This window comes from Macaca mulatta, chromosome 14 (assembly GCF_049350105.2).
Source record: "Macaca mulatta isolate MMU2019108-1 chromosome 14, T2T-MMU8v2.0, whole genome shotgun sequence".
Classification (NCBI taxonomy): Eukaryota; Metazoa; Chordata; class Mammalia; order Primates; family Cercopithecidae; genus Macaca; species Macaca mulatta.
Window position 1 is genome coordinate 112,634,690 of NC_133419.1, and position 27,989 is coordinate 112,662,678.

The 27,989-nt window shown below is 42.2% G+C and overlaps 2 protein-coding genes and 1 pseudogene across 4 annotated transcripts; 1 reads left to right on the forward strand and 2 right to left on the reverse strand.

Annotated features, from left to right (window-relative positions):
- Positions 1–1,578: 1,578 nt before the first annotated feature.
- Positions 1,579–21,232, reverse strand: LOC144334586 (putative ribosomal protein eL43-like pseudogene; annotated as a pseudogene). The gene is made up of 2 exons (XR_013404546.1): positions 21,226–21,232; positions 1,579–2,971 (listed from the first exon to the last, which is right to left on the reverse strand). The product of XR_013404546.1 is annotated as a putative ribosomal protein eL43-like pseudogene (transcript).
- A 1,285-nt stretch (positions 21,233–22,517) lies between these two features.
- On the reverse strand, positions 22,518–25,647 carry CRYAB (crystallin alpha B). Of its 2 annotated transcripts, none has more exons than NM_001260901.1 (3): positions 25,414–25,647; positions 24,210–24,332; positions 22,518–22,860 (listed from the first exon to the last, which is right to left on the reverse strand). In NM_001260901.1, the coding sequence occupies exons 1-3, from the start codon at positions 25,612–25,614 to the stop codon at positions 22,657–22,659; spliced, it is 528 nt and encodes a 175-aa protein (NP_001247830.1). In that variant the 5' UTR covers positions 25,615–25,647; the 3' UTR covers positions 22,518–22,656. The 2 variants fall into 2 exon arrangements, with proteins under 2 accessions (NP_001247830.1, XP_028688505.1); XM_028832672.2 differs by lacking the exon at positions 25,414–25,647 and adding an exon at positions 24,555–24,623.
- Positions 25,648–26,131: 484 nt separating this feature from the next.
- HSPB2 (heat shock protein family B (small) member 2) lies at positions 26,132–27,974 on the forward strand. Its single transcript, NM_001194788.1, has 2 exons — positions 26,132–26,813; positions 27,321–27,974. Exons 1-2 carry the CDS (start codon positions 26,720–26,722, stop codon positions 27,773–27,775), a joined length of 549 nt encoding a protein of 182 aa, NP_001181717.1. The 5' UTR covers positions 26,132–26,719; the 3' UTR covers positions 27,776–27,974.
- The last annotated feature ends 15 nt before the right edge of the window (positions 27,975–27,989 follow it).

Sequence of the window (27,989 nt, forward strand, 5' to 3'; positions counted from 1 at the left end):
TGGAGGATCACTTGAAGTCATGGGTTTGAGAGCAGCCTGGCCAGTGTGGCGAAAGTTTGTCTCTACTAAAGATACAAAATTTAGCTGGGCGTGGTGGCGGGCGCCTGTAATCCCAGCTACTCCGGAGACTGAGGCAGGAGAATCTCTTGAACCCAGGAGGCAGAGGTTGCAGTGAGCCGAGATCACACCCACTGCACTCCAGCCTAGGCGACAGAGTGAGACTCCGTCTCAAAAATATATGTGTGTGTGTGTGTGTGTGTATAAACATAACGTATAATTTACCATTTTAGCCTTTTGTTGTTGTTCATAGAGACAGGGTTTCACCATATTGCCCAGGTTGGACTCAGACTCCTGACCTCAAACAGTCCACCTGCCTCAGCCTCCCAAAGTGCTGGGATTACAGGCATGAGCCACCATGTGTGGCCCATTGTAGCTATTTTTAAGTGTATAATTTAGTGGCATTAAGTATTTTCACACTGTTGTGCCATGTTCACAATGTTGTGCAACCATCACCACTATCAATTTCCAGAACTTTCTCATCATCCCGAACTAAAACTCTGTACCTATAAAACAATAACAGCTCATTCCCTGACCCCCACTCCCTCAGCTCTTGGTAACCTGTATTCTACTTTCTGTCTCTATGAATTTACCTGTTCTAGGTACCTCATTTAAGTAGAATTGTGTAATATTTGTCCTTTTGTGTCTGGCTTATAGTATTTTCAAGTCTCATTTATGTTATACCATGTATCTTATTTTTTGTTTTGAGACAGTCTCTGTCACCCAGGTTGGAGTGCAGTGGTGTGATCATAGCTCACTGCAACCTGAAACTTATGGGCTCCAGGGATCCTCCACTCTCAGCCTCCCAAGTATCTGGACTACAGGTGCGTTCCACCATGCTCAGCTAATTTTTCAAAACAAATTTGTGTAGGGAGTAGGGACAGGGTCTCATTTTGTTTCCCAGGCTGGTGTCAAACTCCTGGGTTCAAGCGATCCTCCCACCTCAGCCTCCTCTTCTTTAAGATTGAATAGGCTGGGCACAGTGCCTCACACCTGTAATCCCAACACTTTGGGAGGCCAAGGCAGGCAGATTGTGAGGTCAAGAGATTGAGACCATCCTGGCCAACATGATGAAACCCCGTTTCTAAAAAAAATACAAAAATTAGCTAGGCGTGGTGGCGCCCACCTGTAATCCCAGGTACTCAGGAGGCTGAGGCAGGAGAATCACTTGAACCTGGGAGGAGGAGGTTGCATTGAGCCGAGATTGCACCACTGCACTCCAGCCTGGTGAGAGAGGAGACTCCGTCTCAAAAAAAAAAAAAAAAAAAAAGATTGAATAATATTCCATGCCTGTATATTCCACAGTTTGCTTCTCCATTATCTGTTGATGGATACTTGGGTTGTTTTCATCTTTTAGTTATTGTGAATTATGCTGTTATGAACATTGATATACAAGTTTCTGTTTGTGTCCCTGCTTTCAATTCTTTGAGGTATACATTCAGAAGTGGAATGCTGGATCATACCATAATTCTATATGTTTTCGTTTTGTTTTTTTGTTGTTGTTGTTGTTGATTGTTTTTATTTGAGACAGAGTCTTGCTCTGTCACCCAGGCTGGAGTGCAGTGGCGTGATCTTGGCTCACTGCAACCTCTGTTTCATGGGTTCAAGCGATTCTCCTGCCTTAGTCACCCAGGTAGCTGGGACTACAGGCACACACCACCACACCGCACCAATTTTTGTACTTTTAGTAGAGACAAAGTTTCACCATATTGGCCAGCTGATCTCGAACTCGTGACTTCAGGTGATCTGCCCACCTCGGCCTCCCATGGTGCTGGGATTACAAGTGTGAGCCACCACGCCTGGCCGATAATTCTAGTTTAACAATTTGAAAATGCCAAACTTTTCCATAATGGCTGTACCATTTTATATTCCTACCAGTAATACACAAGGGTTTCAATTTCTCCATATTCTCATCAACGCTTATTTTGTTTTTGTTTGCATCTTATAATAGCCATGTTAGTGGATATAAAGTGGTATTCCATGGTGGTTTTGATTCATATTTTCCCTAATGGCTAATGATTAAACATCTCTTGTTCCTTTTTTTTTTTTTTTTGAGACGGAATCTCGCTCTGTTGCCCTCTGTCGCCCAGGCTGGAGTGCAGTGGCACCATGTTGGCTCACTGCAACCTCTGCCTCCTGGGTTCAAGCAATTCTCCTACCTCAGCTTCCCAAGTAGCTGGGACTACAGATGCGCACCACTGTGCCCGGTTAATTTTTGTATTTTTAGTAGAGACGGGGTTTCACCATGTTAGCTAGGCTGGTCTTAAACTCCTGACCTCAGGTGATCCAACCGCCTAGGCCTCCCAAAGTGCTGGGATTGCAGGCTTGGCCTTGAACATCTTTCTGTGTGCTTTTTGGCTATTCATGTATCTTCTTTGGAGAAATGTTTATTCAAGTTCCTTGCCCACTTGTGAATTGGGTTGTTTGTTTATTTGTTGTTGAGTTGTAGGAGTTCTTTATACATACTTACATGTTCCAGATACTAATTTCTAATCAGATATAAGGTTTGCAAATATTTTCTTTGATTGTGTAGATTGTTGTTTCTCTCTCTCTCTCTCTCTCTCTCTTTTTTTAACGTAAATTAACGCATTTATTATAGGCCAGTGATGTCTCAAAGAGTAGAGGAGCGTCTACTGGTCTTTCAATTCCTTCAGTTTTCTGATGGCAGACTTTACCATGACAGCCGAAGTGGTATTGTAAGTCCCCGCACTGCCAGCTACTGTCTTCATGCAGGAACCACAGTGCCTGATTTTCACAGCTCATCTCTTCATCTTGGTTTTGCCATAGAAAGAGCAAGTGTACTTGGCGTGCAGGCCGATTTCAATTTCCTTCACCATTTTCCAGAGGGAAGCCCCACAGTGGGTCCTGTATTTACCAACTATTCCGACTTTCTTTTTTTTTTTTTTCTTTTTTCCTGAGGTGGAGTCTCACTCTGTCGCCCAGGTTGGAGTGCAGTGGTGCAATCTTGACTCACTGCAAGCTCCGCCTCCCAGGCTCAAGCTATTCTCCTGCCTCAGACTCCCCAGGAGCTGGGACTACAGGTGTGTGCCACCATGCCTGGCTAATTTTTGTATTTTGATTAGAGATGGGGTTTCACCATGTTGGTCAGGCTCGAACTCCTGACCTCAAGTGATCCAGCCACCTCGGCCTCCCAAAGTGCTGGGATTCCAGGTGTGAGCCACCGCTCCCAGCCTCATTCCAACTTCCTTGGTGCGTTTGGCCATGTCACCGCAAACTACGTCTGAGCCCAGAGAGGAAGATGTTGTTTCACTCTCTAGATACTGTCCCTTGATGCACAAAAGTTTTTAATGTTGATAAGTCCAGTTTATCTATTTTTTGTTGGTGGTGCCTATGCTTCTGATGTTATATCCAAGAAACCATTGCCAAATACAGTGTTACAAAGCTTTCCCCCTATTTTCTTCTAAGAGTTTTATAGTTTTAGTTCTTACAAAATAGGTCTTTGGCTGGGCGCAGTGACTCATGCCTGTAATCCCAGCACTTTGGGAGGTCGAGGCAGGTGGATCACCTGAGGTCAGCATTTCAAGACCAGCCTGGCCAACATGGTGAAACCTGTCTCTACTAAAATTCAAAACTAGCTGGGCATGGTGGTGCATGCCTATAATCCCAGCTACTTGGGAGGCTGAGACAGGAGAATTGCTTGAACCCAGGAGGTAGAAGTTGCAGTGAGCCAAGATCACGCCATGCACTCCAGCCTGGGCAACAAGAGCAAAACTGTGTCTCAAAAAAAAATTAATTAAAAATAAATAAATAAAGTAGGTCTTCGATAGTTTTGGAATTATTTTTTATCTATAGTATAAGGTATGTATAAGGTATGGGTCCAACTTCATTCTTTTGCAAGTGAATATTCAGTTTTCCCAGCACCATTTGTTGGAGAGACTGTCTTTTCCACATTGAATGATCTTGTCGCCCTTGTTGGAAATCACAAGCCCATATGCACTAAGGTTTATTTCTGGACTCTATATTCTATTACATTGATCTACATTCTGCCTTTTTGCCAATATTACACCATTTTGATTACTGTAGTTTTGTAATAAGTTTTGAAATCAGAAAGTCTAAGTCTTCCCACTTTGTTCTTTTTCAAGATTTTTTCAGCTTTCAGGGTCCCTTGAGATTCCATATGAATTTTAGGACAGATTTTTTTTTTTTCTGCAAAGTCATTGGAATTTTGATAGGGATTGCATTGACTCTGTAATCAGTATGGCTAATATTGATATCTTAACAATATTAAGTCTTCCAATTCATGAACACAGATGTCTTTCCATTTATTTATGTCTTCTTAATTTCTTTCAGCAATACGTTACAGTTTTCAGTGTATAAGTCTTTTACCTTATTGGTTTATTCCTAAGTATTTTAGTCTTTTTGATGTTATTGTAAATAGTATTGTTGTCTTAATCTTTATTTCAGGTTATTAATTGTTAGTGTATAGAAATGAAACTGATTTTTGTTTGTTGGTTTTGTGTCCTGCCACTTTGCTGAATTTGTATATTAGCTCTACTGGTGTGTGTGTGTGTATAATCTTTAGGGTTTTCTGCATGTAAGATCATGTCATCTACAAACAGATAATTTTACTTCTTCCTTTCCAATGTGGATACTTTTATTTCTTACTTAATTGCTCTGAACAGAACTTCTAATAATACACTGAGTAGAAGTGGCAAAAGTGGGTATCCTTGTCTTGATCCTGATCTTAAAGGAAAACCGTTTATTTTTTTTCCAAGAACCAGCAATAGACTGAAACTTTTAGTTTTGGGGGGAGTTTCAGTTTTTTTGTTTGTTTGTTTGTTTGTTTGATTTTTATTTGTTGAGACAGGGTCAAGTGCTAGAGTGTAGTGGCACGATCTTGGCTCACCGCAACCTCTGCTTCCCAGACTCAAGCAATACTCTCACCTCAGCCTACCGAGTAGCTGGGACTACAGGTGCATGCCACCAGGCTCAGCTAATTTTTGTAGTTTTTGTAGTGACGAGGTTTCGCCATACTGCCAAGGCTGGTCTTGAACTCCTGGGCTCAAGTGATCCTCCAGCCTCGGCCTCCCAAAGTGCTGAGATTACAGGTGTGAGCCTCCACACCTGTCCGAAATTTTGAATTTTTATCATTGAGTTTGGTGTTTGCTGTGGGTTTTTCATATGTGGTCTTTATTATGTTGAGGTAGTTTCCTTCTATTCCTAGTTTGTTGAGTGTTTTTATCGCATAAGGGTTTTGAATTCTGTCAAATGCTTTTTCTGCATTAACTGAGATGATCCTGTGGGATTTTTTTCCCCTCTATTTTGTCAATGTGGTGTATTGTATCAATTGATTTTAATATGTTGACTCAAACTTGCATTTCAAGAATATATATAATCCTTTTAATATCCTGCTGAATTTGGTTTGCTAGTATTTTGTTGAAGATTTATGTGGTATATTGGTCTGTAGTTTTCTTTTCTTGTAATGTCTTTGTCTGGCTTCAGTATCAGGGTAATGCTGGTTTTCTGGAATGAGTTAGGAAGTATTCCTCCTCTTTGCTTTTTTTGAAAAAGCTTGAGGAGGACTGATGTTAATTCTTATATAAATATTTGGTAGAACTCATCAGTGAAGCCATCTGGTCCAGGGCTTTCATTGTTGGGGTATTTTGATTACTAATTCAAACCCCTTACTCTAAATTATAGATCTATTCAGATTTTCTATTTCTTAATGAGTCAGTTTTGGTAAACTATGTGTTTCTAGGAATTTATCTGTTTGACCTATGTTTCCAATTTGCTAGCAGATAATTGTACATAGTATTCTCATATAATCTTTTTTATTTCTGTTTGCATCTGCAATAATGTCCCCACATTTTTCTGATTTTAGTAATTTGATTTTCTCTCTTTTTTTCTTAGTCAATCTAGGTAAGGCTTGTCAATTTTGTTGATCTTTTCAAAGGAACAACTTTTGGTTTAATTGACTTCCTTTATTTTTCTGTTCTCTCTTTTATTTATCTCTGCTCTTTTATTATTTTCTTTCTTCTTCTAGCTTTGCTTTGGATTTGCTTTTCTTTTTCTAGTTCCTTATGATGTAAAATTTGTTTTTTAATTTGCAATTTTTCTTTATTTTCATTGTACAGTAGGTCTTCAAATAATGTTGTTTTGTTTAACATTGTATCATTATTAGGTTGATGAGAAAAATGAATTACTTCCCTGCTGGGACAGTGTCTGTTTAGAGTTTGCATGTTCTCCCCAAGTCTGTGTGGGTTTTCTTTGGGTACTCTAGGTTCCTCCTACATCCCAAAGATGTGCACATTAGGTGAACTGGAATTTCTAAATGGTCCCAGTCTGAAAGAGTGGGGGCGTACATGGCATCCCATCCAGGGTCAGTTCCCTCTTTGTGCCCTGAGCTTCCAGGATAGGTTCCAGCCACCTATGACCCTGAACTGGAATAAGCCAGTCAGAAAATGAATGAACGAACGAATGAATGAATGAATGAATGAATGAATGAATGAATGAATACAAAGTTTATAAAATAAAAATTCATAAAGCCTACAATAATCATACAGATGCACAACATAAGCAATGCTATAATAGAAAGCATTCAGCGAGGCCTCCAGATTTGTGATTGTTTGCCTTTGAACTGCGTGGTGGTAGGAGATGCTCCTTACAGTTTTCACTTTGCAAACATTTATTCCTTCATTTAACTCACCACTGCTACAAATACTGTCACTCACTGACTTACCAAAAATTGGGTAAATAATTACCTTACTTATTTTTAATAATCTTTCTTTTCTTTCTTTTTTTTTTGTTTGAGATGGAGTTTCGCTTTTCTTGCCCAGCCTGGAATGCGGTGATGCAATCTCAGCTCACTGCAACCTCCGCCTTCTGGTTTCAAGAGATTCTCCTGCCTCAGCCTCCCAAGTAGCTGGGATTACAGGTGCCTGCCACCATGCCTGGCTAATTTTTGTATTTTAAGTAGAAACGGGGTTTCACCGTGTTGGCCAGACTGGTCTCAAACTCCTGACCTCGTGATCCGCCCGCCTCGGCCTCCCAAAGTGCTGGGATTACAGGCGTGAGCACCATGCCCGGCCAGTAATCTTTCTTAAATGTATGTATACTTCACATTTATCTTGATGTTTAATATTAGAAGTATGGAGGAATCATATTACCTGACTTCAAATTATGCTAAAGAGCTATAGTAACCAAAACAACATGATACTGGCATAGAAACAGACACATAGACCAGTGGAACAGAGTAAGGAAGCCAGAAACAAATCCACACGCCTACAGTGAACTCATTTTCGACAAAGGTGCCAAGAACATAAACTGGGGGAAAGACAGTCTCTTTAATAAATAAATAATAATAAAGAAACAGTCTCATTTGTTAAAGAGACTGTTATCCTGCTGGGGAAACAGGATATCCATATGCATAAGAATGAAACTAGACTCCTATCTCTTGCCATATACAAGAATTAAACGAAAACAGATTAAAGACTTAAAGCTAAGACCTCAAACTATGAAACTACTATAAGAAAACATTGGGGAAACTCGTAGACATTGGCCTAGGTAAAAGTTTCTTGAGTTGTACCCTACAAACACAGGCAACCAAAGCAAAAATGGACAAATGGGATCACAAATTAAAAGTCTTCTGCACAGCCAGGCACAGTGGCCCACGTCTGTAATCCCAGCATTTTGGGAGGCTGAGGCGGGCAGATCACCTGAGGTCAGGAGTTCGAGACCAGCCTGACCAACATTGAGTAACCCCGTCTCTACTAAAAAAAAAAAATACAAAATAAGCTGGGCGTGGTGGCCCATGCCTGTAATGCCAGCTACTCGGGAGGCTGAGGCAGGAGAATCTCTTGAACCCGGGAAGTGGAGGTTGCAGTGACCAAGATTGTGCCATTGCATTCCAGCAACCTGGGCAACAAGAGTGAAACTCCGTCTCAAGGAAAAAAAAAAAAGCTTTGCACAGCAAAGGAAACAAAGTGAAGACACAATCCACAGAATAGGAGAAAATATTTACAAACTACTCATCTGACAAGAGATTAATAACCAGAATATAAAAGGAGCTCAAACAACTCTATAAGAAAAACCTAATAATCTGATTTAAAATGGGCAAAAACTGAATACACATTTCTCAAAAGACACCATGGAAAACAAGCATATGAAAAGGTGCTCAACATCATTGATCATCAGAGAAGTGCAGATCAAAACTGCAATGAAATGTTAAAATGGCTTTTGTCCAAAACACAGGCAGTCACAAATGCTGGAAGAATGTGGATAAAAGGGAACCCTTGTACACTGTTGGTGGGAATATAAATTAGTACAACTACTTTAGATAACAGTTTGGAGGTTCCTCAAAAAACTAAAAATAGAGCCACCATATGATCCAGCAATCCCATTGCTGGGTGTATATCCCAAAGAAAGGAAATCAGTATATGAAAGAGATATCTGCACTCACATGTTTGTGGTAGCTCTGTTCACAATAGCCAAGATTTGGAAGCAACCTAAATGTCTGTCAACAGATGAATGGATAAAGACAATATGGTACTTACACACAATGGAGTACTAGTCAGCCATAAGAGAGATTGAGATACTGTCATTTGTAACAACCTGGATGGAACTCTGGAAGTCATTATGTTAAGTGAAATAAACCAGGCACAGAAAGACAAACATCGCATGTTCCTACTTACTGTGGAATCTAAACTTGAAACAATTGAACTCATAGCAATAGAATAGAAGGATGGTTACCAGAGGCTGGGAAGGGTAGTGTGGGTTGGGGGAAGGTGGGGATGGTTAATGGACTCAAAAAAAAAAACATAGAAAGAATGAATAAAACTATATGATAGCACAATAGGGTGACTATAATCATTAATAATTTAACTGTACTTTGTGTATGTGTATGTGTGTATGTGTGTGTGTGACAGGGTCTCACTCTGTCACCCAAGCTGGAGTGCAGTGGCGCAATCTCGGCTCACTGCAGCCTCTGCCTGCTGGGTTCAAGTGATTCTTCTGCCTCAGTCTCCCGAGTAGCTGGGACTACAGCTGCACACCACCACGCCTGGCTAATTCTTGTATTTTTAGTAGAGATGGGGTTTCGCCATGTTGGCCAGGCTGGTCACAAACTCCTGACCTCAAGTGATCCACCCGCCTCAGCCTGGGATTACAGGCATGAGCCACCACACTGGCCCAGCTGTACATTTTAAAATGACAAAAAGAGAATAATTGGATTGTTTGTAACACAAAAGATAAATGCTTGAGGAGATGGATACCCCATTATTCATTATATGATTATTATGCATTGCATGCCTGTATCAAAACAACTCACGTACCCCATAAATATATATACCTACTATGTACCCACAAAAATTAAAATTAAAAAAAAAATTAGAAGTGTTTTTGGTTTCTATTTAGAAGTTTCATGATGTTTTCGTGACCAGAAGTATGTTTTTGTTTAGCGATGTTTTCATGACCAGAAACATAGTTTTGTTTACATCAGCCTATGGTAAAATTGTTATTAAAGTCACAGTTTCCAAGAACCTATCAACAGTGTTAAGCACTTACTGTATGTGTTTACAGATATAAATTTCTCTTTAGTATTGCTTTTACTGCACTCCATAAGTTTCGGTATGTTGTGTCCTCTTTTTCTTTTCTTATTTATTTATTTATTTATTTATTTATTTATTTATTTTTGAGACAGAGTCTGGCTCTGTTGCCCAGGCCAGAGTGCACTGGTATGATCTCGGTTCACTGCAACCTCTGTCTCCAGGATTCAGGTGATTCTCCCGTCTCAGTCTCCTGAGTAGTTGGGATTACAGGCGCCCGCCACCACGCCCAGCTAATTTTTGTATTTTTAGTAGAGACAGGGTTTCACCATCTTGACCTCAAGTAATCCACCTGCCTTGACCTCCCAAAGTGCTGGGGTTACAGGCGTGAGTCACTGTGCCCAGTCTCTCTTTCTTTTATTTTCTTTTTTTGAGACAGGGTCTCTGTCTGTCTCTCTCTTTCTTTCTTTCTTTTCTTTCTTTTCGTTTTCTTTCTTTCTTTCTTTCTTTCTTTCTTTCTTTCTTTCTTTCCTTCTTTCTTTCCTTCTTTCCTTCCTTCCTTCCTTCCTTCCTTCCTTCCTTCCTTCCTTCCTTCCTTCCTTCCTTTCTTTCTTTCTTTCTTTTCTTCTTTCTTTTTGAGACAGGTGTAAACACGGCTCATTGCTCTCTTGGCCTCCTGGACACAAGGGGTCATTTCACCTTAACTCTCTGAATAGCTGGGACTTCAGATACGCACCACCGTGCATGGCTATTTTTTTGTATTTTTTGTGGAGATGGGGTTTTACCATTTTGCCTAGGCTGGTCTAGGACTCCTGGGCTAATGTGATCCACCTGTCTTGGCCTCCCAAAGTGTGAGCCACGGCACCTAGCTGTGTTCTGGTTTTCGTTTGTCTCAAGGTATTTTCTAATTTCCCTTGTGATTTCTTCTTCTTCTTCTTCTTCTTCTTGCAGTGGCGGGATCTCGGCTCACTGCAAGCTCTGCCTCCCAGGTTCACACCATTCTCCTGCCTCAGCCTCCTGAGTAGCTGGGACTACAGGCACCGGCCACCATGGCCAGCTAATTTTTTGGTATTTTTACCGTGTTAGCCAGGATGGTCTCAATCTCCTGACCTCATGATCCGCCCGCCTTGGCCTCCCAAAGTGCTGGGATTACAGGCATGAGCCACCGTGCCCAGCAGTGATTTCTTCTTTAATCCAGTAGTTGTTTAAGAGTGTATTGTTTAATTTGTGAATTTTCCCTTTTTCCTTCTGTTAGTGATTTCTAATTTTATTTCATTGTGATCAGAAAAGATACTTTGTATGATTTCAGTTTTTTAAAATGTGTTAAAACTTGTTTTGTGGCCTAACTTTTGGTCTGTCCTATAGAAGCTTTCATGTGCACTGAGAAAAAGATATCTGCTATTATTGGATAGGATATTCTGCCACAACATTTTAATTTGCCTCTAACTCCCCATTATCAGACAAAGCTGCAGAGAACATCCTCATATATGTTCCTTTATGGACCTGTGTAAATTACCCCTATGTTGAACTGGTGAGTCCTGAGCTATGTCTATATTTAATTTGACTATTGCTCTCAAGAATGACTGTGCCACTCACATACCCATCAATAAGGCCTGAGGCTTCTTATGTTGCCGTATCTCTGCTAACACAACATTAACATGGTGCCTCATGTCTGTAATCCCAACACTTCGGGAGGCCAAGGTGGGTGGATCACATGAGGTCAGGAGCTAGAGACCAGTCTGGCTAACACGATGAAACCCCATCTGTACTAAAAATACAAAAATTAGCGGGGCGTGGTGGCACGCGCCTGAAGTCCCAGCTACTTGGAAGGCTGAGGCAGGAGAATCGCTTGAACCTGGGAAGCTGTGGTTGCAGTGAGCCAAGATTGCGCCATTGCCCTCCAGCCTGGGGAAACAGCGAGACTCCGTCTCAACAAAAGACAAAACAAAACAAAACATTAACCGGCTCTCTATTTTTTGCCATGCTGATAGGTACAAAGCAATGGTTCTCGACCTGGGACAATTTTATCCTCCAGGAGATAATTGGCAATTTCTAGAGACATTTTTTATTTTCACAAAGGGGATGTCTATTGGCAGCTAGTGGGTACAGGCCAGGGATGCTGCCAAACATCCTACAAGGCACAGACAAGCCCCCACAACAAAGGGGCCCAAAATGTTGGTAATGCCAATATTGAGAAACACTGTTGTAAAGAGATAGCTTATTGTTACTTTGATTTGCATTTCACTGACTACTAGTTATTTTCAGCATTCCTTTGTATGCATGTTGGCTTCTTGATTTCCACTTGCATAAATGTCCTATGCATATTCTTTGTCCTTTTTAAAGAAAATTGGAGTAGCTGTCCTTTTCTTGCTGATTCTTATGAATTCCTTGTATAGTATTGCTATTAATGCTATTATTCCTTGTGAATTTTAGAGATTTCATATACTTTCTCCCTCTCTGTATGCTCTTGTCGAGGATTAAGGTTGGCTGGAAACTCTTTTACTCTCCCTCCACCAAGAGATTGGGGGTCTGTGCCCTTCCCTTTGAATATAGAAAGGCTTTGCAACTGCTTTGGTCAAAAAATTATGGCAAAAGAAATGCTGTATAAATTTCCAGCCCTAGCCTTAAACTTGCAGCTCCCACTTTCTGTCTTTTGGAACACTCTTTCTTGGAGACCTGAACCACCATATAAGAAATCTGACTATCTGCTGAAGAGATCTTGTAGAGAGATCCTGACACTATGTGGACAGGGAGAGAGGCCCAGCTGAGCCCACCTTTCCAACCATCCATGCCAAGGCATTAGGAATGAGAGTTAAGTCACCTTAAAACCTATAGATGAGACCATCTACCAGCTGAATACCACCTGGTAAGGTTTAATAAAATGATTGTTGTTTAAGCCACTAAATTTTCAGGTAGTTTGATATGCAGAAGTAGATAACCAGCACAGTATTTCATAATCTGAGATTATATGCTGCAAGTTTGCTGAACTCTCTTGTTAGTTCTAATAGTTTGTTGATTCTGATTTTTTTGGGGGGTGAGGGAGGACAGGGTCTCCCTCCCATTTCCCAAGGCTGGAGTGCGGTGATGTGATCTTGGCTCACTGCAGCCTCGATCTCGAACTCCCAGGCTCAGGTGATTCTCCCACCTCAGCATCCCAAGTACCTGGAACTACAGGTGTGCACCACCACGCCTGACTAATTTTTTTTTTTTTTTTTGTAGAGACGGAGTTTCACCATGTTGTCCAGGCTGGTCTCAAACTCCTGGGCTAAAGTGATCCTCCCACCTCAGCATTCCAAAGTCCTGGGGTTGCAGGCATGAGCCACCATGTCTGGCCTGTCCGTTGATTCTTTTGGGGTTGTTTTAGCAGATTATTATATCATTTATAAATAATAAGTTTCATCTCTACCCTTCCAATTCTTACACCTCTTCTTTGTTTTTCTTCTGTTATGGCATTGTTCAGAACCTTTATTGCTATGTAAGATATTAGGAGTGATAATGGGCATCTTTGTCTTGCTCAGGATATTCAAAGGAATAGAATGAATTAAATTTTCATTGGTAAGTATGTTTTGCTAAGTTTTTGTTATATAATATTTACCAACTTGAGGAAATTTCTTTTATTTCTGATTTTCTAACAGAAGTTTCCCTCCACGTAAATAGAGAAGCTGAACCACACATTAGTTGGGATAATCATAAGATTTTATTTTCTTTTAGTCTATTAATACAGTAAATTTATATTGAGAGATTTTCCAATATTGAATCATCTTTGCATTCCTGGCATATTTTACTTTGAGTGATAACTTACCTATAACTATGAGTTAGCAGCTGTTTCTACCCCACCAGTACTTTGAAGCCGTTACTCTATTGTCTTTTGATTTTTACTGATGCTGAGAAGTCTGCTGTCAATCTAATCGTAACTCATTTGTAATTAATACATCTTTTTGTCCTCATATCTTTTCAGATTTTTCTCATCCTTATTATTCTGAATTTTCGTGATCATATATTTAAGTGTATATTTAGTATTATTTATCCTGCCCAATATCTGAAGACTCACATCTTCAATTCTGAAAAATCTCTTCAAGTAATGCTTTATCATTTTCTCTATTAATTCTTAGAAGCACTTATTTGGATACATATTGGTTTCTCATTTTCTCCTCAATATATCCTAACTGTTCTTATTTTTAAAAATCTTTTCGGCCGGGCGCGGTGGCTCAAGCCTGTAATCCCAGCACTTTGGGAGGCCGAGACGGGCGGATCATGAGGTCAGGAGATCGAGACCATCCTGGCTAACACGGTGAAACCCCGTCTCTACTAAAAATACAAGAAAATTAGCCGGGCGAGGTGGCGGGCGCCTGTAGTCCGAGCTACTCGGGAGGCTGAGGCAGGAGAATGGCGTGAACCCGGGGGAGCGGAGCTTGCAGTGAGCCGAGATCGCGCCACTGCACTCCAGCCTGGGGCACAGAGCAAGACTCCACGTCAAAAAAAAAAAAAAAAAAAATCTTTTCCCCCAATTTGCTGTATTCTGAGTGAATTCCTCAGCTTTCTTTCAATTTGTAAATGTATAACTTTGTTCCTTATAGCATTCATAACATCAACTAATTTCTAATACATTTAAATGGTTCTTTTTCATGTCCATCCACTTTTAAAATTCTGCTTGTTTTAATGTAGTATTTCTTGCCCTTTCTAAATACAATTATTACACCCCCCTCAACTTTTTTATTTTTTTTTTTTTGAGACGGAGTCTCACTCTGTTGCCCAGGCTGGAGTGCCCTGGCGCAATCTTAACTCGCTGCAGTGTCTGCCTTCTGGATTCAAGTGATTCTTTTGCTTCAGCCTCCTGAGTAGCTGGGACTACAGACGTGTGCCACCACGCTGGGCTAATATTTGTATTTTTAGTAGAGATGGTGTGTCACCATGTTGGCCGGGTTGGTCTTGAATTCCTGACCTCAGGTGATCCGCCCATGCTAGCCTCCCAAAGTGCTGAGATTACAAGTGTGAGCCACTGCACCCAGTCCCTCATTTTTATTTTTAAATTTTTATTTAATTTTTTTTATTTGGAAAAAGTGCTTCTTACAAAAAGGCAGCTGCAAAATATAGAAATGGAAAATACCTCTGCAACAATTACTTGTCCTTTTCTTAAAGTAAAAGAATGGGTGGGTTCCAAGGTCCTTCATTTTTCTTATTGCTGATTTTATTGTTGCCTATCTTTCTTACTATGGCATTTCTTCATGTATTTGGAATTTTGGTTTTCAGTAGATTCTCAGTTTGCTTTTCCTTCTTTATTTCTCTGCTTCTATGCCCACCACTCCTTACTCTATAGTGGTTTTGCAGTTGCCTTCATCACGCTTCTTACATCTCCTTCCCAATTCTAAATGGGATTTTATAATGATGAGTAGGGCTACTGTTCTGCTGTCATATTGGGTGCTATCACTGAGCTACAAGATATCATATATAGGCTGGACACGGTGGCTCACGCCTATAATCCCAGCACTTTGGGAGGCCGAGGTGGGTGAATCATTTGAGGTCAGGAATTCAAGACCAGCCTGGCCAACATGATGAAACCCCATCTCTACTAAAAATTTTTTTAAATTAGCCAGGTGTGGTGGCGGGTGCCCATAATCCCAGCTACTGGGAGGCGGAGGCAGAAAAATCGCTTGAACCCGGGAGGTAAGCGTTGCAGTGAGCCGAGGTCATGCCACTGCACTGCAGCCTGGGCTACTGAGCAAGACTCCATCTCAAAAAAAAAAAAAAAAAGATATCATATATAAATTCTGAATCATGAGACTATGGCTTCATCTTTCCATCTCACTAAGCCCAGCTTCTATTCAACTAAAACCTAGAAGGCAGATGGACAGGATTTTTCTGCCTTTCTTTCACGAGTGGGAAAATCCCATCACAGCCACTGGCATTAAGTAATGAGCCAATTGCTGCTTCTGTCTTAGGCTGAGAACTTTTAGTCTCATTACCCTGTAGGAGTTGAACTCATCAGCTTCCACTGTCTTCTTCTATCTAGAGTCTAATAGGCCTATTGCCCTAAATTTTATTTATTTAAATATTTTGTAATTTAATTTGTCCATATTGTCATTTATCTTTTCTACTTTAAAAATTCTACCATTGCTATGTGTTTACAGTAGAGGGACTGCATCAAATATGAGCTTACTGCTCTATCTTGTCAAGAAGTCTGTCCCCCATTTCCTCTTTGACCCACCACTTTCCTACAAGTGTTTCTATGACAGTGAAAATTTTACCAGATCTAATGGATACTTCAGCTCACATGGTATTTAACTTTTATATTCTGCATTTGGTAATCCACTTGACAACCCACTTTTTCCTTCTTGAAATCTTATTCCCTTGGTTTCTGTGACATTGTGCTAAATATGTTTTTCCCTCATTTCTCTGATCATTACTAGGTCCCTTTTATGAGCTCATTTTTCTCTGCCAATACCTTAAGTTTGCCTTTCCAATGATTCTGTGGTTGGCCCTTTTGCTCCTTGTTTTGCTAACCCTAGGTGGTACTATCCACTCCTATACCTTTAACTCCTATCTATATGCTTCCAAATTTTAAATCTATACTTCTATCCCAGATATGTCTCCAGAACACTGGATATAAATATCCAACTATTTATTGAATATCTCCCTTTGAATTCCCAAAGACCTCACAACCTCGATGTATCTAAACTGCATTCATAATCTTTCATCTCAAAAAAATTTTCCCCTAGTATGTTCTGTATCTTGGTGAATTTCATAGCTCTTTTTAACCACTCTTATTTTTAAAGCTATATATTGTATAATAAGTTCACACAATTGTCAAAACCAGAAACCAGAGAATTATTTTGGTGTCCCCTTTCTCATCCTCCTTATCCAAATAGATACAAGCCCTATAAATTCTGTTTCCATATTATCTCTTGATACATCCTCCTTTTCCACATCTTTATTGCCTTTGTCATATTCCAGTGTTCCATTATTTATCACCTAGTCTGCTGCAACACCTTTTTGGTTGATGTCTCTGTTCCCCATTTTGCTTCCTACTTATCAATTGCTATGTTTCTCCTAGAGTGAGTTTAATATGCAAAGTTGATCATGCCACTCTCTTGGCTAAATTCCTTTATTGGCTTCTATGATCTTCAAAATGCATTCCAAACTCCTTAGCAGAGCCACTTTTCAACCCTCTTTCCTCATTTCTCACACGCTTTGTGATACATCCAGTGCTCCAACTAAACCTAAATACCCAGGCACTTCATGCTATTCTTTCTTCCTAGGTCTATTTTCCTTCTTTCTGTATCTTTTTAAGTACTATATACCATTATGAATTCAGTCAGACACCCACAAGGATGGCTAAAATAAAAAAGATAATAACAAGTGTTGGTGAGAATATGGAAAATTGGAGTATTTATACACTGCTACTGAGAATGTAAAATGGTGCAGCCACTGTGGAAAATAGTTGGCATTCCTCAAAAAGTTAAATATAGAATTATTATGTGACCCAGCAATTCTACTCCTAGGCATATACCTAAAATAACTAGAAACAGGTATTTAAAAATAAAAACCAGGACTGGGCGCAGTGGCCCACGCCTGTAATCCCAATACTTTGGAAGGGTGAGGCGGGCTGATCATCTGAGGTCAGGAGTTCGAGACCACCCTGACCAACATGGTGAAATGCAGTGTCTACTAAAAATAAAAAAGTTAGCTGGGCATGGTGTCACATGCCTGTAATCCCAGCTACTCAGGAGGCTGAGGCAGGAGAATCGCTTGAACCCGGGAGGCAGAGGTTGCAGTGAGCTGAGATCGTGCCACTGCACTTGAGTCTGGGTGACAGAGCAAGACTCTATCTCAAAAAATAAATAAATACATAAATAAGTAGTAAATAAATAAAATAAAAACCTGTGCATACATGTTCATAGCAGCAATATTCATAATAGTCAATGGAAACTCAAATGTCTGTCACCTGATGAATGAATAAATAAAATGTGGTATGCTTCTGCAATGAAATATTATTTGGCAACAAAAAGAGTAAAGTACAGATACATGCAATGACCTGGATGCCTCTTGATTCTGCTAAGAAAAATAAGCTAGTCACAAAGGGCCACATATTGTATGATTCTATTTATAGGAAATGTCCAGAATAGGCAAATCAATAAAGAAGGAAAATAGATAAGTACTTGCCTAGGGCAGAGGGGCAAGCATGGGAGGGTAATGGCTAAGGAGTGTAAGGTATCTTCGTGTGCTAATGAAATGTTCTAAAATTGATTGTGATGGATGTACAACTTTGTGATATTCTAAAGCCATCATATTGTAGTTTGGTTGAATTGTATATTATGTGAATGATGTCTCAAAGAAGCCGTTTAAAAAATTAGGTCAGCAGGCCAAGTGTGGTGGTTCATACCTGTAATCTCAGCACTTTGGGAGGCCAAGGCGGGGATATCACTTGAGCTCAGGAGTTCAAGACCAGTCTGGGCAACATGGCGAAACCCCGTCTGTACATAAAATATAAAAATTAGCTGGGTGTGGTGGTATGCACCTGTAGTCCCAGCTACTCAGAAGGCTGAGGTTGGAGAAGCACTTAAGCCTGGAAGACCAAGGCTGCAGTGAGTTGTGATCATGTCACTGCACTCCAGCCTGGGTGGCAAAGTCAGACTTTGTCTCAAAAAAAAATTTTAATTAACAAATTAAATTAAATCAGTCAGAAGGTCAGACGTGGTGGCTCACACCTATAAATCCAGCCCTTTGGGAGGCCAAGGCAGGAGGCTCCTTTGAGCCCAGGAGTTCAAAAACAACCTGTGCAACATAGTGAGACCTTGTCTCTAAAAAAAAAAAAATCCCAGCATGGTGGCTCAGGTATGTAGTCCCAGCTACCGGGGAAGTTGAGGCAAGAAGGTGTCTTGAGCCCAGGAGGTTGAAGCTGCCATGAGCTATAATCATGTGATATTGTTTGGCTGTGTCCCCACTCAAATCTCATCTTGAATTGTAGCTCCCATAATTCCCATGTGTTGTGGGAGGGACCTGGTGGGAGATAATTAAATCATGGGGGCGGTTTCCCCCATACTGTTCTTGTGGTAGTGAATAAGTCTCACAAGATCTGATGGTTTTATAAGGGGAAACCCCTTTCACTTGGTTCTCATTTCTCTCTTGTCTGCCACCATGTAAGATGTGCCTTTTGCCCTCCACCATGATTGTGAGGCCTACCCAAACACATGGAACTGTGAGTCCATTGAATCTCTTTTTGCTTATAAATTACCCAGCTTCAGGTATGTCTTTATCGGCAGCATAAAAACAGACTAATACATCATGCCACTGCAAACAACAATAACAACAACACAAAAAACAACCAACCAGATAAAATTCATCCAGGGTAACTGTCTCCAGGATTCCTTCTGTGTCCAGAATAGGTATTTGCCTTCAGGGTCCCCATAACAGACATTTTGAATGGACATATTAGGATCTTTAAAAAGTGTCTTGGAATTATCTTTTTATTTGCCTGCTCTTCCACTCAATTCTTAATTCCTTAAGGGCAGAAAGCATGTCTTATTTTTGTAGCTAGCACATAGAAGGCACTCAAATAATTACTGAATGAACAGTGATTATAAATCTTCAGAACAACAATCGAACCCAGTGTAATCTTCAAAATAAATATGTGAAGGAAAAAGTAGCATAGAATTTTTCAAAGCATAAAAATATGTATCATTCCAAAAGCATTAGGCAAAGATAACCATCTCATTTTCTAAGTATTACATCTTACTGAAATAACATATATGTATTATACACACGTTCCCCAGAATTATTCTTTAAAAAATGAGTGCTTTAAAAAGGTTAAAGCACTTAGCACAGTGTCTACCACGTAGTAAATGCTTAAAATGGCTTGGCTCTGTGTCCCCACCTAAGTCTCATGCCAAATTGTAATCCTCAATGTTGGCAGAGGGGCCTGGTGGGAGGTGACTGGATGATGGGAGTGGACTTCATAGCTGTTCTCATGATAGTGAGTTATCATGAGACCTGGTTGTTTAAAAGTGTGTAGCACTTCCCCCTTCGCTCTCTCTTCCTCCTGCTCTAGCCATGTAAGATGTGCCTGCTTCCCCTTTGCCTTCCTACCATGATTGTAAGTTTCCTGAGGCCCCCCAGCCATGTTTTCTGTGGAACTGTGAAATGATTAAATCTCTTTTCTTTATAAATTACCCAGTCTCAGCTAGTTCTTTATAGCAATGTGAGAATGGACTAATATAGTGCTCAATAAATATTAGCTAACATTAAAAGACAAAACAAATGCTAATTAGAATTGTCTCAGTAAACTTCTATAAATTCAGAAATAGGGAATGAAGTAGAATCATGGATGAGTTAGCTATAAAGCAAAAAACAAAAAACAAAAAACTCTCAAACATACTGTACTAGAACATACTGTACTAGTCCTATACTAATATCGTAGCTGTGAATAGCCACAGCAAAGGGTATGATCTAGAAAAGAATAACAATAAAGAACCAGTCTAACTTAGGCACTTATGGTAACAACAAACAAAAAAATGTGACCCTGCACATTTTCAAAACAAATATCATTATATAATAGTCAAAGTTGTGATTTATTTAAAACCAAGTCCATCTTTGCTTGGGAAATATACTGATAATTCACTAAAATGATTAAAATTGACACATGGCTTCCAGGCATTCAGTTATGTTACACTATCTAATTCAGCCTTGATAATGTCAGATGTTTTTGCCTAGGAGTAACAGAAAACCCACGTCAAAACAGATTATTAACAAAAACAAGACATAATCAAACAGCCTGAAGTAGGGAAACTCTAGAGTTGGCTAATTCAGCAGTTCATTGACCCATTAAGGACCTGAGATTATTGTCTTTGTGCTCAGCATATCATGGATGCCCGTTCCACGTTTTCAAAACAGCTACAGTAATCCAGGCATCACATTCTCATGCTCCGACATCCAGAGCAAGGAAAAAAAAATCTCTCTCTCTTTCTCTCTGAATCTTTTTGAAACCTTTTCTTAGTTTAGAAACTTTTTCTAGAAGCATCTCCAACAGACTTCCCTCCTGCCTCATTTGCCATAATTGAGTCACAGGCCTTTCAAAAATAATATTGAAAATCAAGAAGAGGATTTCCCTGCTTGATTTGGACTAGTCAAGATAGACCTCCTTTGGCTGGAGCTTGAGGTCAGTTCTCTGAAGCATATGGCTAGGAAGAATATGGTGTATACCTAAACCAATCTGGGGTAATGTTGGCAAGGCTGAAGGTGGTAAATAGCTGTTGGTTAGGCAGCCAACAGTGTCTGCTGCACAGCCACAAAAATTAGCTGTAAACTTTTGGCTAGATCACAGTATTTCAGACTATTAGGAAGTTGTTTTTTAAGAGAAAGCGTTTTTGAACCTGTATAGATTTGCAATTTATGTTGTCCTAGCTCCATACCCCTGCATCATTAAATTTTTTTATTTTTAAGTTTCCAATTTATTTATTTATATTTTTTGTTTTACTTGGTATAGTCAATTTTTCATTTTAGTCATTCTAATAGAGGCGCAATGGTATCTCATTATGATCTTTTTTTTTCCTTTGTTTTGTTACATAGGTAAATGTGTGTCATGGGGGTTTGTTATAAAGATTATTTCATAACCCAGGTATTAAGCCTAGTATCCATTAGTTATTTTTCCTGATTCTCACCCTTCTCTCACCTTCCATCCTCCGACAGGCCCCAGTATGTGTTGTTCCCCTCTATGTCATAAAAAAAATTTAGGCAATTGTTTCATGTAGAATATTTCAAAACCCTGGTCAGTCCCCAAACTGACTGATTTCTGATTTTGCAAGAAATCAGAAATTAGCTGGAAGCTGCTGAAGAAAAAATAAAAGTTGTCAATAAACATTTATACCAGATCACCTACAGCAGTCCTGTTTATCAAGTGAATCAGAAGTTTTGTCCAGACCCACAGAAATGAAATGGAGGGTTGTTTTTTCTTTTGGGGGGGATTTTTTTGCATAGTGGTATGTCTTTAAGCTAAATAATATAACCACTTATTGATTGGTTATTAATTGTAATTCTAAAACTTAACTATTATGTGGTAGGTCATTGAATTGGATATTTCCTGGCCTTAGGTTAGTAGGTGTTTGCTCGATAATTTAGACCAGGGGTCCCAACCCCTAGGCCATGGACTGGTACTGGCCTGTGGCCTATTAGGAAATAGGCTGCACAGTAGGAGGTGAGTGAAGCTGAGCTCCTCCTCCTGTCAGATCAGTGGTGGCATTACATTCTCATATAAGCATGAATCCTATTGTGAACTGCACACGTGAGAGATCTAGCTTGTGTACTCCTTATGAGAATCTAATGCTTGAATCATCCCGAAACCATCCCCTGCTCCCCCGGGGCCACGGGAAAAATTGTCTTCCACAAAACCAGTCCCTGCTGCCAAAAAGGTTGGGGGCCACTGATTTAGCCTATACCTCAGAGCTTGTTAGGTGATAATCACCCAAGTCCTGCTTATTGCCCTTGTAAATCAGCTTAAGGCAATACTTATCAATAGGAAAACGTCAAACAATATTAGGGTCACCATGTCTTCCCTGATGATGTAATTAATTTTAGAGATGCAGTAAGGCCTTTTATGTAGCATTATCCAGAGTTCATTCAGATGTGTTCCAGTCCTTTAAACTGAGGGCTAAAATCAAAGAGGGCAGAGACAGAGTAACTAATATTCCTTGAACTCTGCCAGGGGCTTTTCCTGCTTCTTCTCCTTAATTTACTTCCTATAATAGCTCTGTACAACTCAGTAACCCATGTTATAAATGGAAAACCTGAAGACCAGAAAGGTTAAGCAACTTGCCTAAATTTATATCATTAGTAAATGGTGGAGCCAGTCATTCTGACTCTAAAATCCTTGGAGCCCTCTAAATCATAATGCAATCATAAATAGATCTGTGGTATCCGTACATTTATTTAAAAGTGTGTGGAATATTCAAACACAAGACAGTTATCTGTTGCTGAATGATATTTTATTAGCTTGATAATTTGGGCCTGCCCTTAGCATTAATAAGCTTCAGCACTAGTCACAAGACTTTCATTCACTGGCGGGGAAACTTTCTTGTTTTAAAAAATGCAATTCAAGAAAGGGCATCTATTTCTTGGGGGCTGCGGTGACAGCAGGCTTCTCTTCACGGGTGATGGGAATGGTGCGCTCAGGGCCAGAGACCTGTTTCCTTGGTCCATTCACAGTGAGGACCCCATCAGATGACAGGGATGAAGTAATGGTGAGAGGGTCCACATCAGCTGGGACCCGGTATTTCCTGTGGAACTCCCTGGAGATGAAACCATGTTCATCCTAACCCAAAAGAATGAGGAAAGAGGCAGAGAGATAAGAATATGAACTACTATCACCTGCCCAGAACTCAGGCATCCTGATTTCCCCTTAGGTGAGACCAAATGCCATGACAACATAGGAAAAATAAACAGTGCTTTGTTTCAGGGTTGTGGCTAAGATGAAGTTACCTAGGTAGTCACTCCTACCAGTGAGAATCTGAGAAGTCTGAAACAGTACAACACTTCATTGTTTTTCAAACCCTGAGGCATAGATATGTTTAGGAGTATTTCCCAAAGGTTTAGATAATGTTGACTGGGCCTACAGAATTTGGAATCTCATTTAGAATCTGAGTCCCTGAGGAAGCCCTGAAATTGTCCTGACTCTTCAGGAATGTCCCAGAAGGTTCCAGAACAATAGGACTGCTGCTGGGGAAAAAAAAAAAAAAAAAAAAAAAAAAAAAAGACTCCATCCAAGGAGACTATGACCCAAACCTAAATCATATGAGCAAAATTGAAACAGCCTGAGGACATTACTAAGGACAAACTGTACTGGTTGACGCACAGGTTCTGAGCTATCGCTGAGCTATCGTTAATTGGTGAGAAGGAATTTTAAAGCCCTCTTACAAAGTCATGAAAAGCTGTTCCATTCGTCAGAATTCCCCCAAAGAGTAGATGACCTTAACCCGTATGCCTGCTGACTCTCAAGCATGTAGCCAAACAGGCTCTCATTAACTGATTTCCGCATGGGCTATAGGGGATTAAAGACTGAGCACAGCTCTGAAATTTAGACAAACCAAGTAGTTCAGCATTAAGATGGGCTAAAGAAGAGACATGGATTCTTGCACAGCTAACAGAGAATTCACAACTCAAGTGCCTTTAGGGTACCTGTAGTTAATGTAATTATGCAAAGCAACTAGGTGTCTGACAGCCCTATACCTAAATCAGTGGTCCTCAACCTTGACTGTAGATTAGAATTACCTTAAAAAATGTTGATGCCCTGGGTCCCACCCCTAAAAATTCTGATTTAATTGGTCTGGAATATGCCTGAGCATTAGGTTTTTTGAAAGTTCCCCTGGTGATTCTAATGTGGCCAAGATTCAGAACCTCTGGCTAAGATGGGGCATCAACATCCCATCATCCCATCTAAGGCGATCAAATCAAACAAAGACCACATCTCTGGCCATAACAACAGTAACAACAGCAATAGGTCTATCCCTAACTTAGTCTTCTAGACATTGATTTGTAACCCCTGATCTAGACTATTATAGCTTGGGACTGGAATGTAGCCAGCCTCCAAAGCTGATAGCACTACCTGGACTATTACAGTATACACTGAATGAATGAGCAGAAAACAAAAACCAAGCTACATACCTGGCGCTCTTCATGTTTGCCATGCACCTCAATCACATCTCCCAACACCTTAACTTTGAGTTCCTCTGGGGAGAAGTGCTTCACATCCAGGTTGACAGAGAACCTGTCCTTCTCCAGGCGCATCTAGAAATAGCAAGGTAAGGGAATGGGACGGGAGAAAGATGGCGAAAGTACTCATTATACTGGTGTTGTCTTATTCTGCAGAGTTGCTTTCTGTCCAGGTAATTCATCCTTCTCTTTTCTGCTTTAAAATATCCCCTTTTTAAATAAACATGGCTCTCTGCTTCAGGGAGCCACCACAGTGATACCTAAGGCTCATGGTGATCAGACCCAAACTTTATTTACAGGGACAGAGAAGAAGACAGATCACCCAGGGGACCAGTCGCAAGGATGGGTGCAGGCCTGGCATCTGCTGCCTCTCTGGCTCCGATGCCTGGCTTTGTGGTTTGTCTGTGAGACAAAGGCCTCTTCTTCTGGCTCAGGTCTCTTTGCCAGTTTTCCACCCACCCAATCTGGAATGTTCTGCTGGTCCTGCTTGTCCTTCCAAAGCCCTTGCCCACTCATCTCCTGTTTACTCACACTCGAATATTTTTAAACCAGAGCGTTATCTGTGACAGCTTCTGTCAACCTTATATGTTCACCCTGTTCTCTCACCCTCTTAGGACGAGTGGGGGTCCCTATATTGTTTCCTCATAAGGCTTGGTTGGACCCAGGCCAATGCCCTGTCACAGCCCTGAGAAACCCAGAAAATCACAGAAGAGGGAATAAAAAGGCAGAAAATGCCCATGAGGGTGAACAGCTCAGGCAGGGTGAGGCAGGGCTCTCTCCTGGCTCTGACACCTGAGATGGTAAAATTGGTCAAGAGTCCATGGTGTTAGAAGAGATGAGCAAAGGAGTTTGAAGGCAGCTCTTTCCCTGCAGATTGTTATGAACCAAACCAGAAAGGGGTACCCTGCAGAGAAGTTAGGGGATGGAGGATGAACTTGACAGTGCATGAAAAAAATGTAATAAATGGGATACAGAGGACCATCAAGTAGAAACAGGTGACGGGGGAGGGAGGAACTAGCAACCTCCTCATTTTTCTTCACATTTGGATACACATGTGCCTAAAATGGTTTAGGCAGGAAAGGAGAGGAAAATGGATGGAGAAGTTTACAGGAGGTTCCAGTAAGGACTCTCCCATTCTAGCAGTGGGGAGACTCACCTCTGAGAGTCCAGTGTCAAACCAGCTGGGTGCCCGCAGGAAGGAGGGTGGCCGAAGGTAGAAGGGGCTCAGGGAAGTAGACGTCGGGAAAAGATCAGACTCCAACAGGTGCTCTCCGAAGAACTGGTCAAAGAGGCGGCTGGGGGAGTGGAAAGGAAAGAAGGGGCGGCGGATCCAGGGGTGGTGGATGGCGATGTCCATGGTGGCTAGGTGAGTGTGGGGGGTCAGCTGGCTGGTCAGCTCCTTCAGCTGCAGCTACAGCCAGCCCCTTATATATGCAGTCTTGTGAAGCTTCTGGAATGGTGATGTCAGGGGTTTTATTATCCTAGCTCACCGCCGGTTCATGGAGACTTGTGATCGGGGATTTGGCAGTGTGACACATACCCAGTACTCACTGAGCTAAGAAAAGAGAAACACAAACACGTCTGAGCCGGCCAGTGACTTGTCATGGTCTTGTTTCACTAGCTTTCTGTACACACCCAGTGGCACCCACCCCCACCCCAGTTCTCTGAAGCTGGTACAGAGTCAGGAATCCCAAGCAGGCACGCGGGCGGGTGGGGGGGCAGGCGGTGGAGTGTGCCCCTCCTCCTCCTCCTCTTCAGTCCTGAATGCCAGGGGAATCAGGCCAGCAACTATCTTGGGCCTGGGCAGGGACTGGAATCTTCCTAGGCTGGGCCCCAGGGACATTAACTCTTTGTGAGTCCTTGGAAGAGAGCAGTGATGGTCAACATGTCAGTACCAGCCATCTGCCTCCTGCCCTGGGTTGACCTGGGTTTAGGAGAGGACTCCGACATCTGGGCAGAAAGACCCCACTCCCTGAAAAAAAGAGCAGAAAGATTTCTTGCATCTTTCATCCTATGTGGCTCTCAGAACATTAAATCCAGGAGTGCTTTAGGAATTGGGTGCACAGTGCCGGCCTCCAAGGAGGAGAAAATGAGGTGTGGAAACGTGCAAACCGTTTGTGAGGGTCTCAGCGAGGCCTCTTCATGCCCCAGGCACCACCAGCTACCCCTTCTCAGCTCGTTCCTAACCAGGACCCTCAGCTGTCCTCTCAGGCCCCCTGCGACAGCTGAAGAGTGTGCGGGGGAGGGGACTAGGGGTCCAGGCGGCGCTGGTCACACCCTCGTTGCTCTCACTCAGGGCCCCCACTCCCCGCCCCTCCCCCCCAGAGGCTCGGCACTATTTTGGGTGGTGTCGACCCCGCCCCCACCTCCTATCGAGCCCTGGCTCTCCGGGCAGCTGGAGGGGTCGCGCTGCGCCTGTTGGGGCTGCACCTCGGACCAGGGCTCCCGCTGCATCTGCAGCCATGTCGGGCCGCTCAGTGCCACATGCCCACCCAGCCACCGCTGAGTACGAATTTGCCAACCCGAGCCGCCTGGGTGAGCAGCGCTTCGGAGAAGGTATGGCACAGATGCCACCCCCTTGCCTCCCACCCCCACCCCCTGAAATTCTGGGCTGACCTCCCAACGTTACTGGCCTCCACCCCACTCTGGGCTTAACTGATCTCCTGGGACCAGCCACCCCCCACCCCAGACTCCCTCTCATCCCCTCCAAGCAGAGCTCTTTCCCATTCCTGCTGACCTCAAGACACACTTGGTGCTTGCAGTGCTGCTACCTGCCCTTTGCCCGCCTGGGTGTGCCTCCTTGTCCCCCTTCTATCAACCAGGCCATTTGGTGCCTCCTCCTCCCCCCGCTTCTCCTCCTCCTCCTCCCTTTCCTTTCCGTTCTCTTTCCCCTCTTCCCAGCTGCCTTCTCCTCCTAGCTACTGTGTGGCCTCCTTCCCGTTCCCCACTCCTCCTGACTCCCCTCTTGCTCTTCCCAATCCCTCCTCTCCAGATTTCCCATTTCGCCCCTGTGCCAGCCTCATCCTCCCTCATCCTGCCTCTTGCGTTCTCTCTGCCCCTTAGGCCTCCTTCCAGAAGAGATCCTGACCCCCACACTCTACCATGGCTACTATGTCCGGCCTCGGGCCGCCCCAGCTGGGGAGGGCAGCAGGGCAGGGGCCTCCGAGCTTAGGCTCAGTGAGGGCAAGTTCCAGGCATTTCTGGATGTGAGCCACTTTACCCCAGACGAGGTGACTGTGAGGACTGTGGATAACCTGCTGGAGGTGTCTGCCCGGCACCCCCAGCGCCTGGACCGCCACGGCTTCGTGTCCCGAGAGTTCTGCCGCACCTATGTCCTGCCTGCTGATGTCGACCCCTGGCGGGTCCGAGCTGCTCTCTCCCATGATGGCATCTTAAACCTGGAAGCGCCTCGGGGTGGCCGACATTTGGACACAGAGGTCAATGAGGTCTACATCTCCCTGCTCCCTGCGCCTCCTGATCCAGAGGAAGAGGAGGAGGCAGCCATAGTTGAGCCCTGATTGCCACAGACCCAGCACCCAGCAAATCCCTCTCTACCTCCCATGGTGATATGGGCAGCTGCCCACCACTCCAGAGGTAGCAGCGTCCTTGGGGGAAAGGAAAGGTGCATGGTCTACAATGTATGGTTTGGTCCCATGGGACGTGTCATAGCCTTGGTTTAGTTTTGGGTGGAGCCGAATAAACCCAAATCTCAGGGCCTTGTTTGTGCTGCTC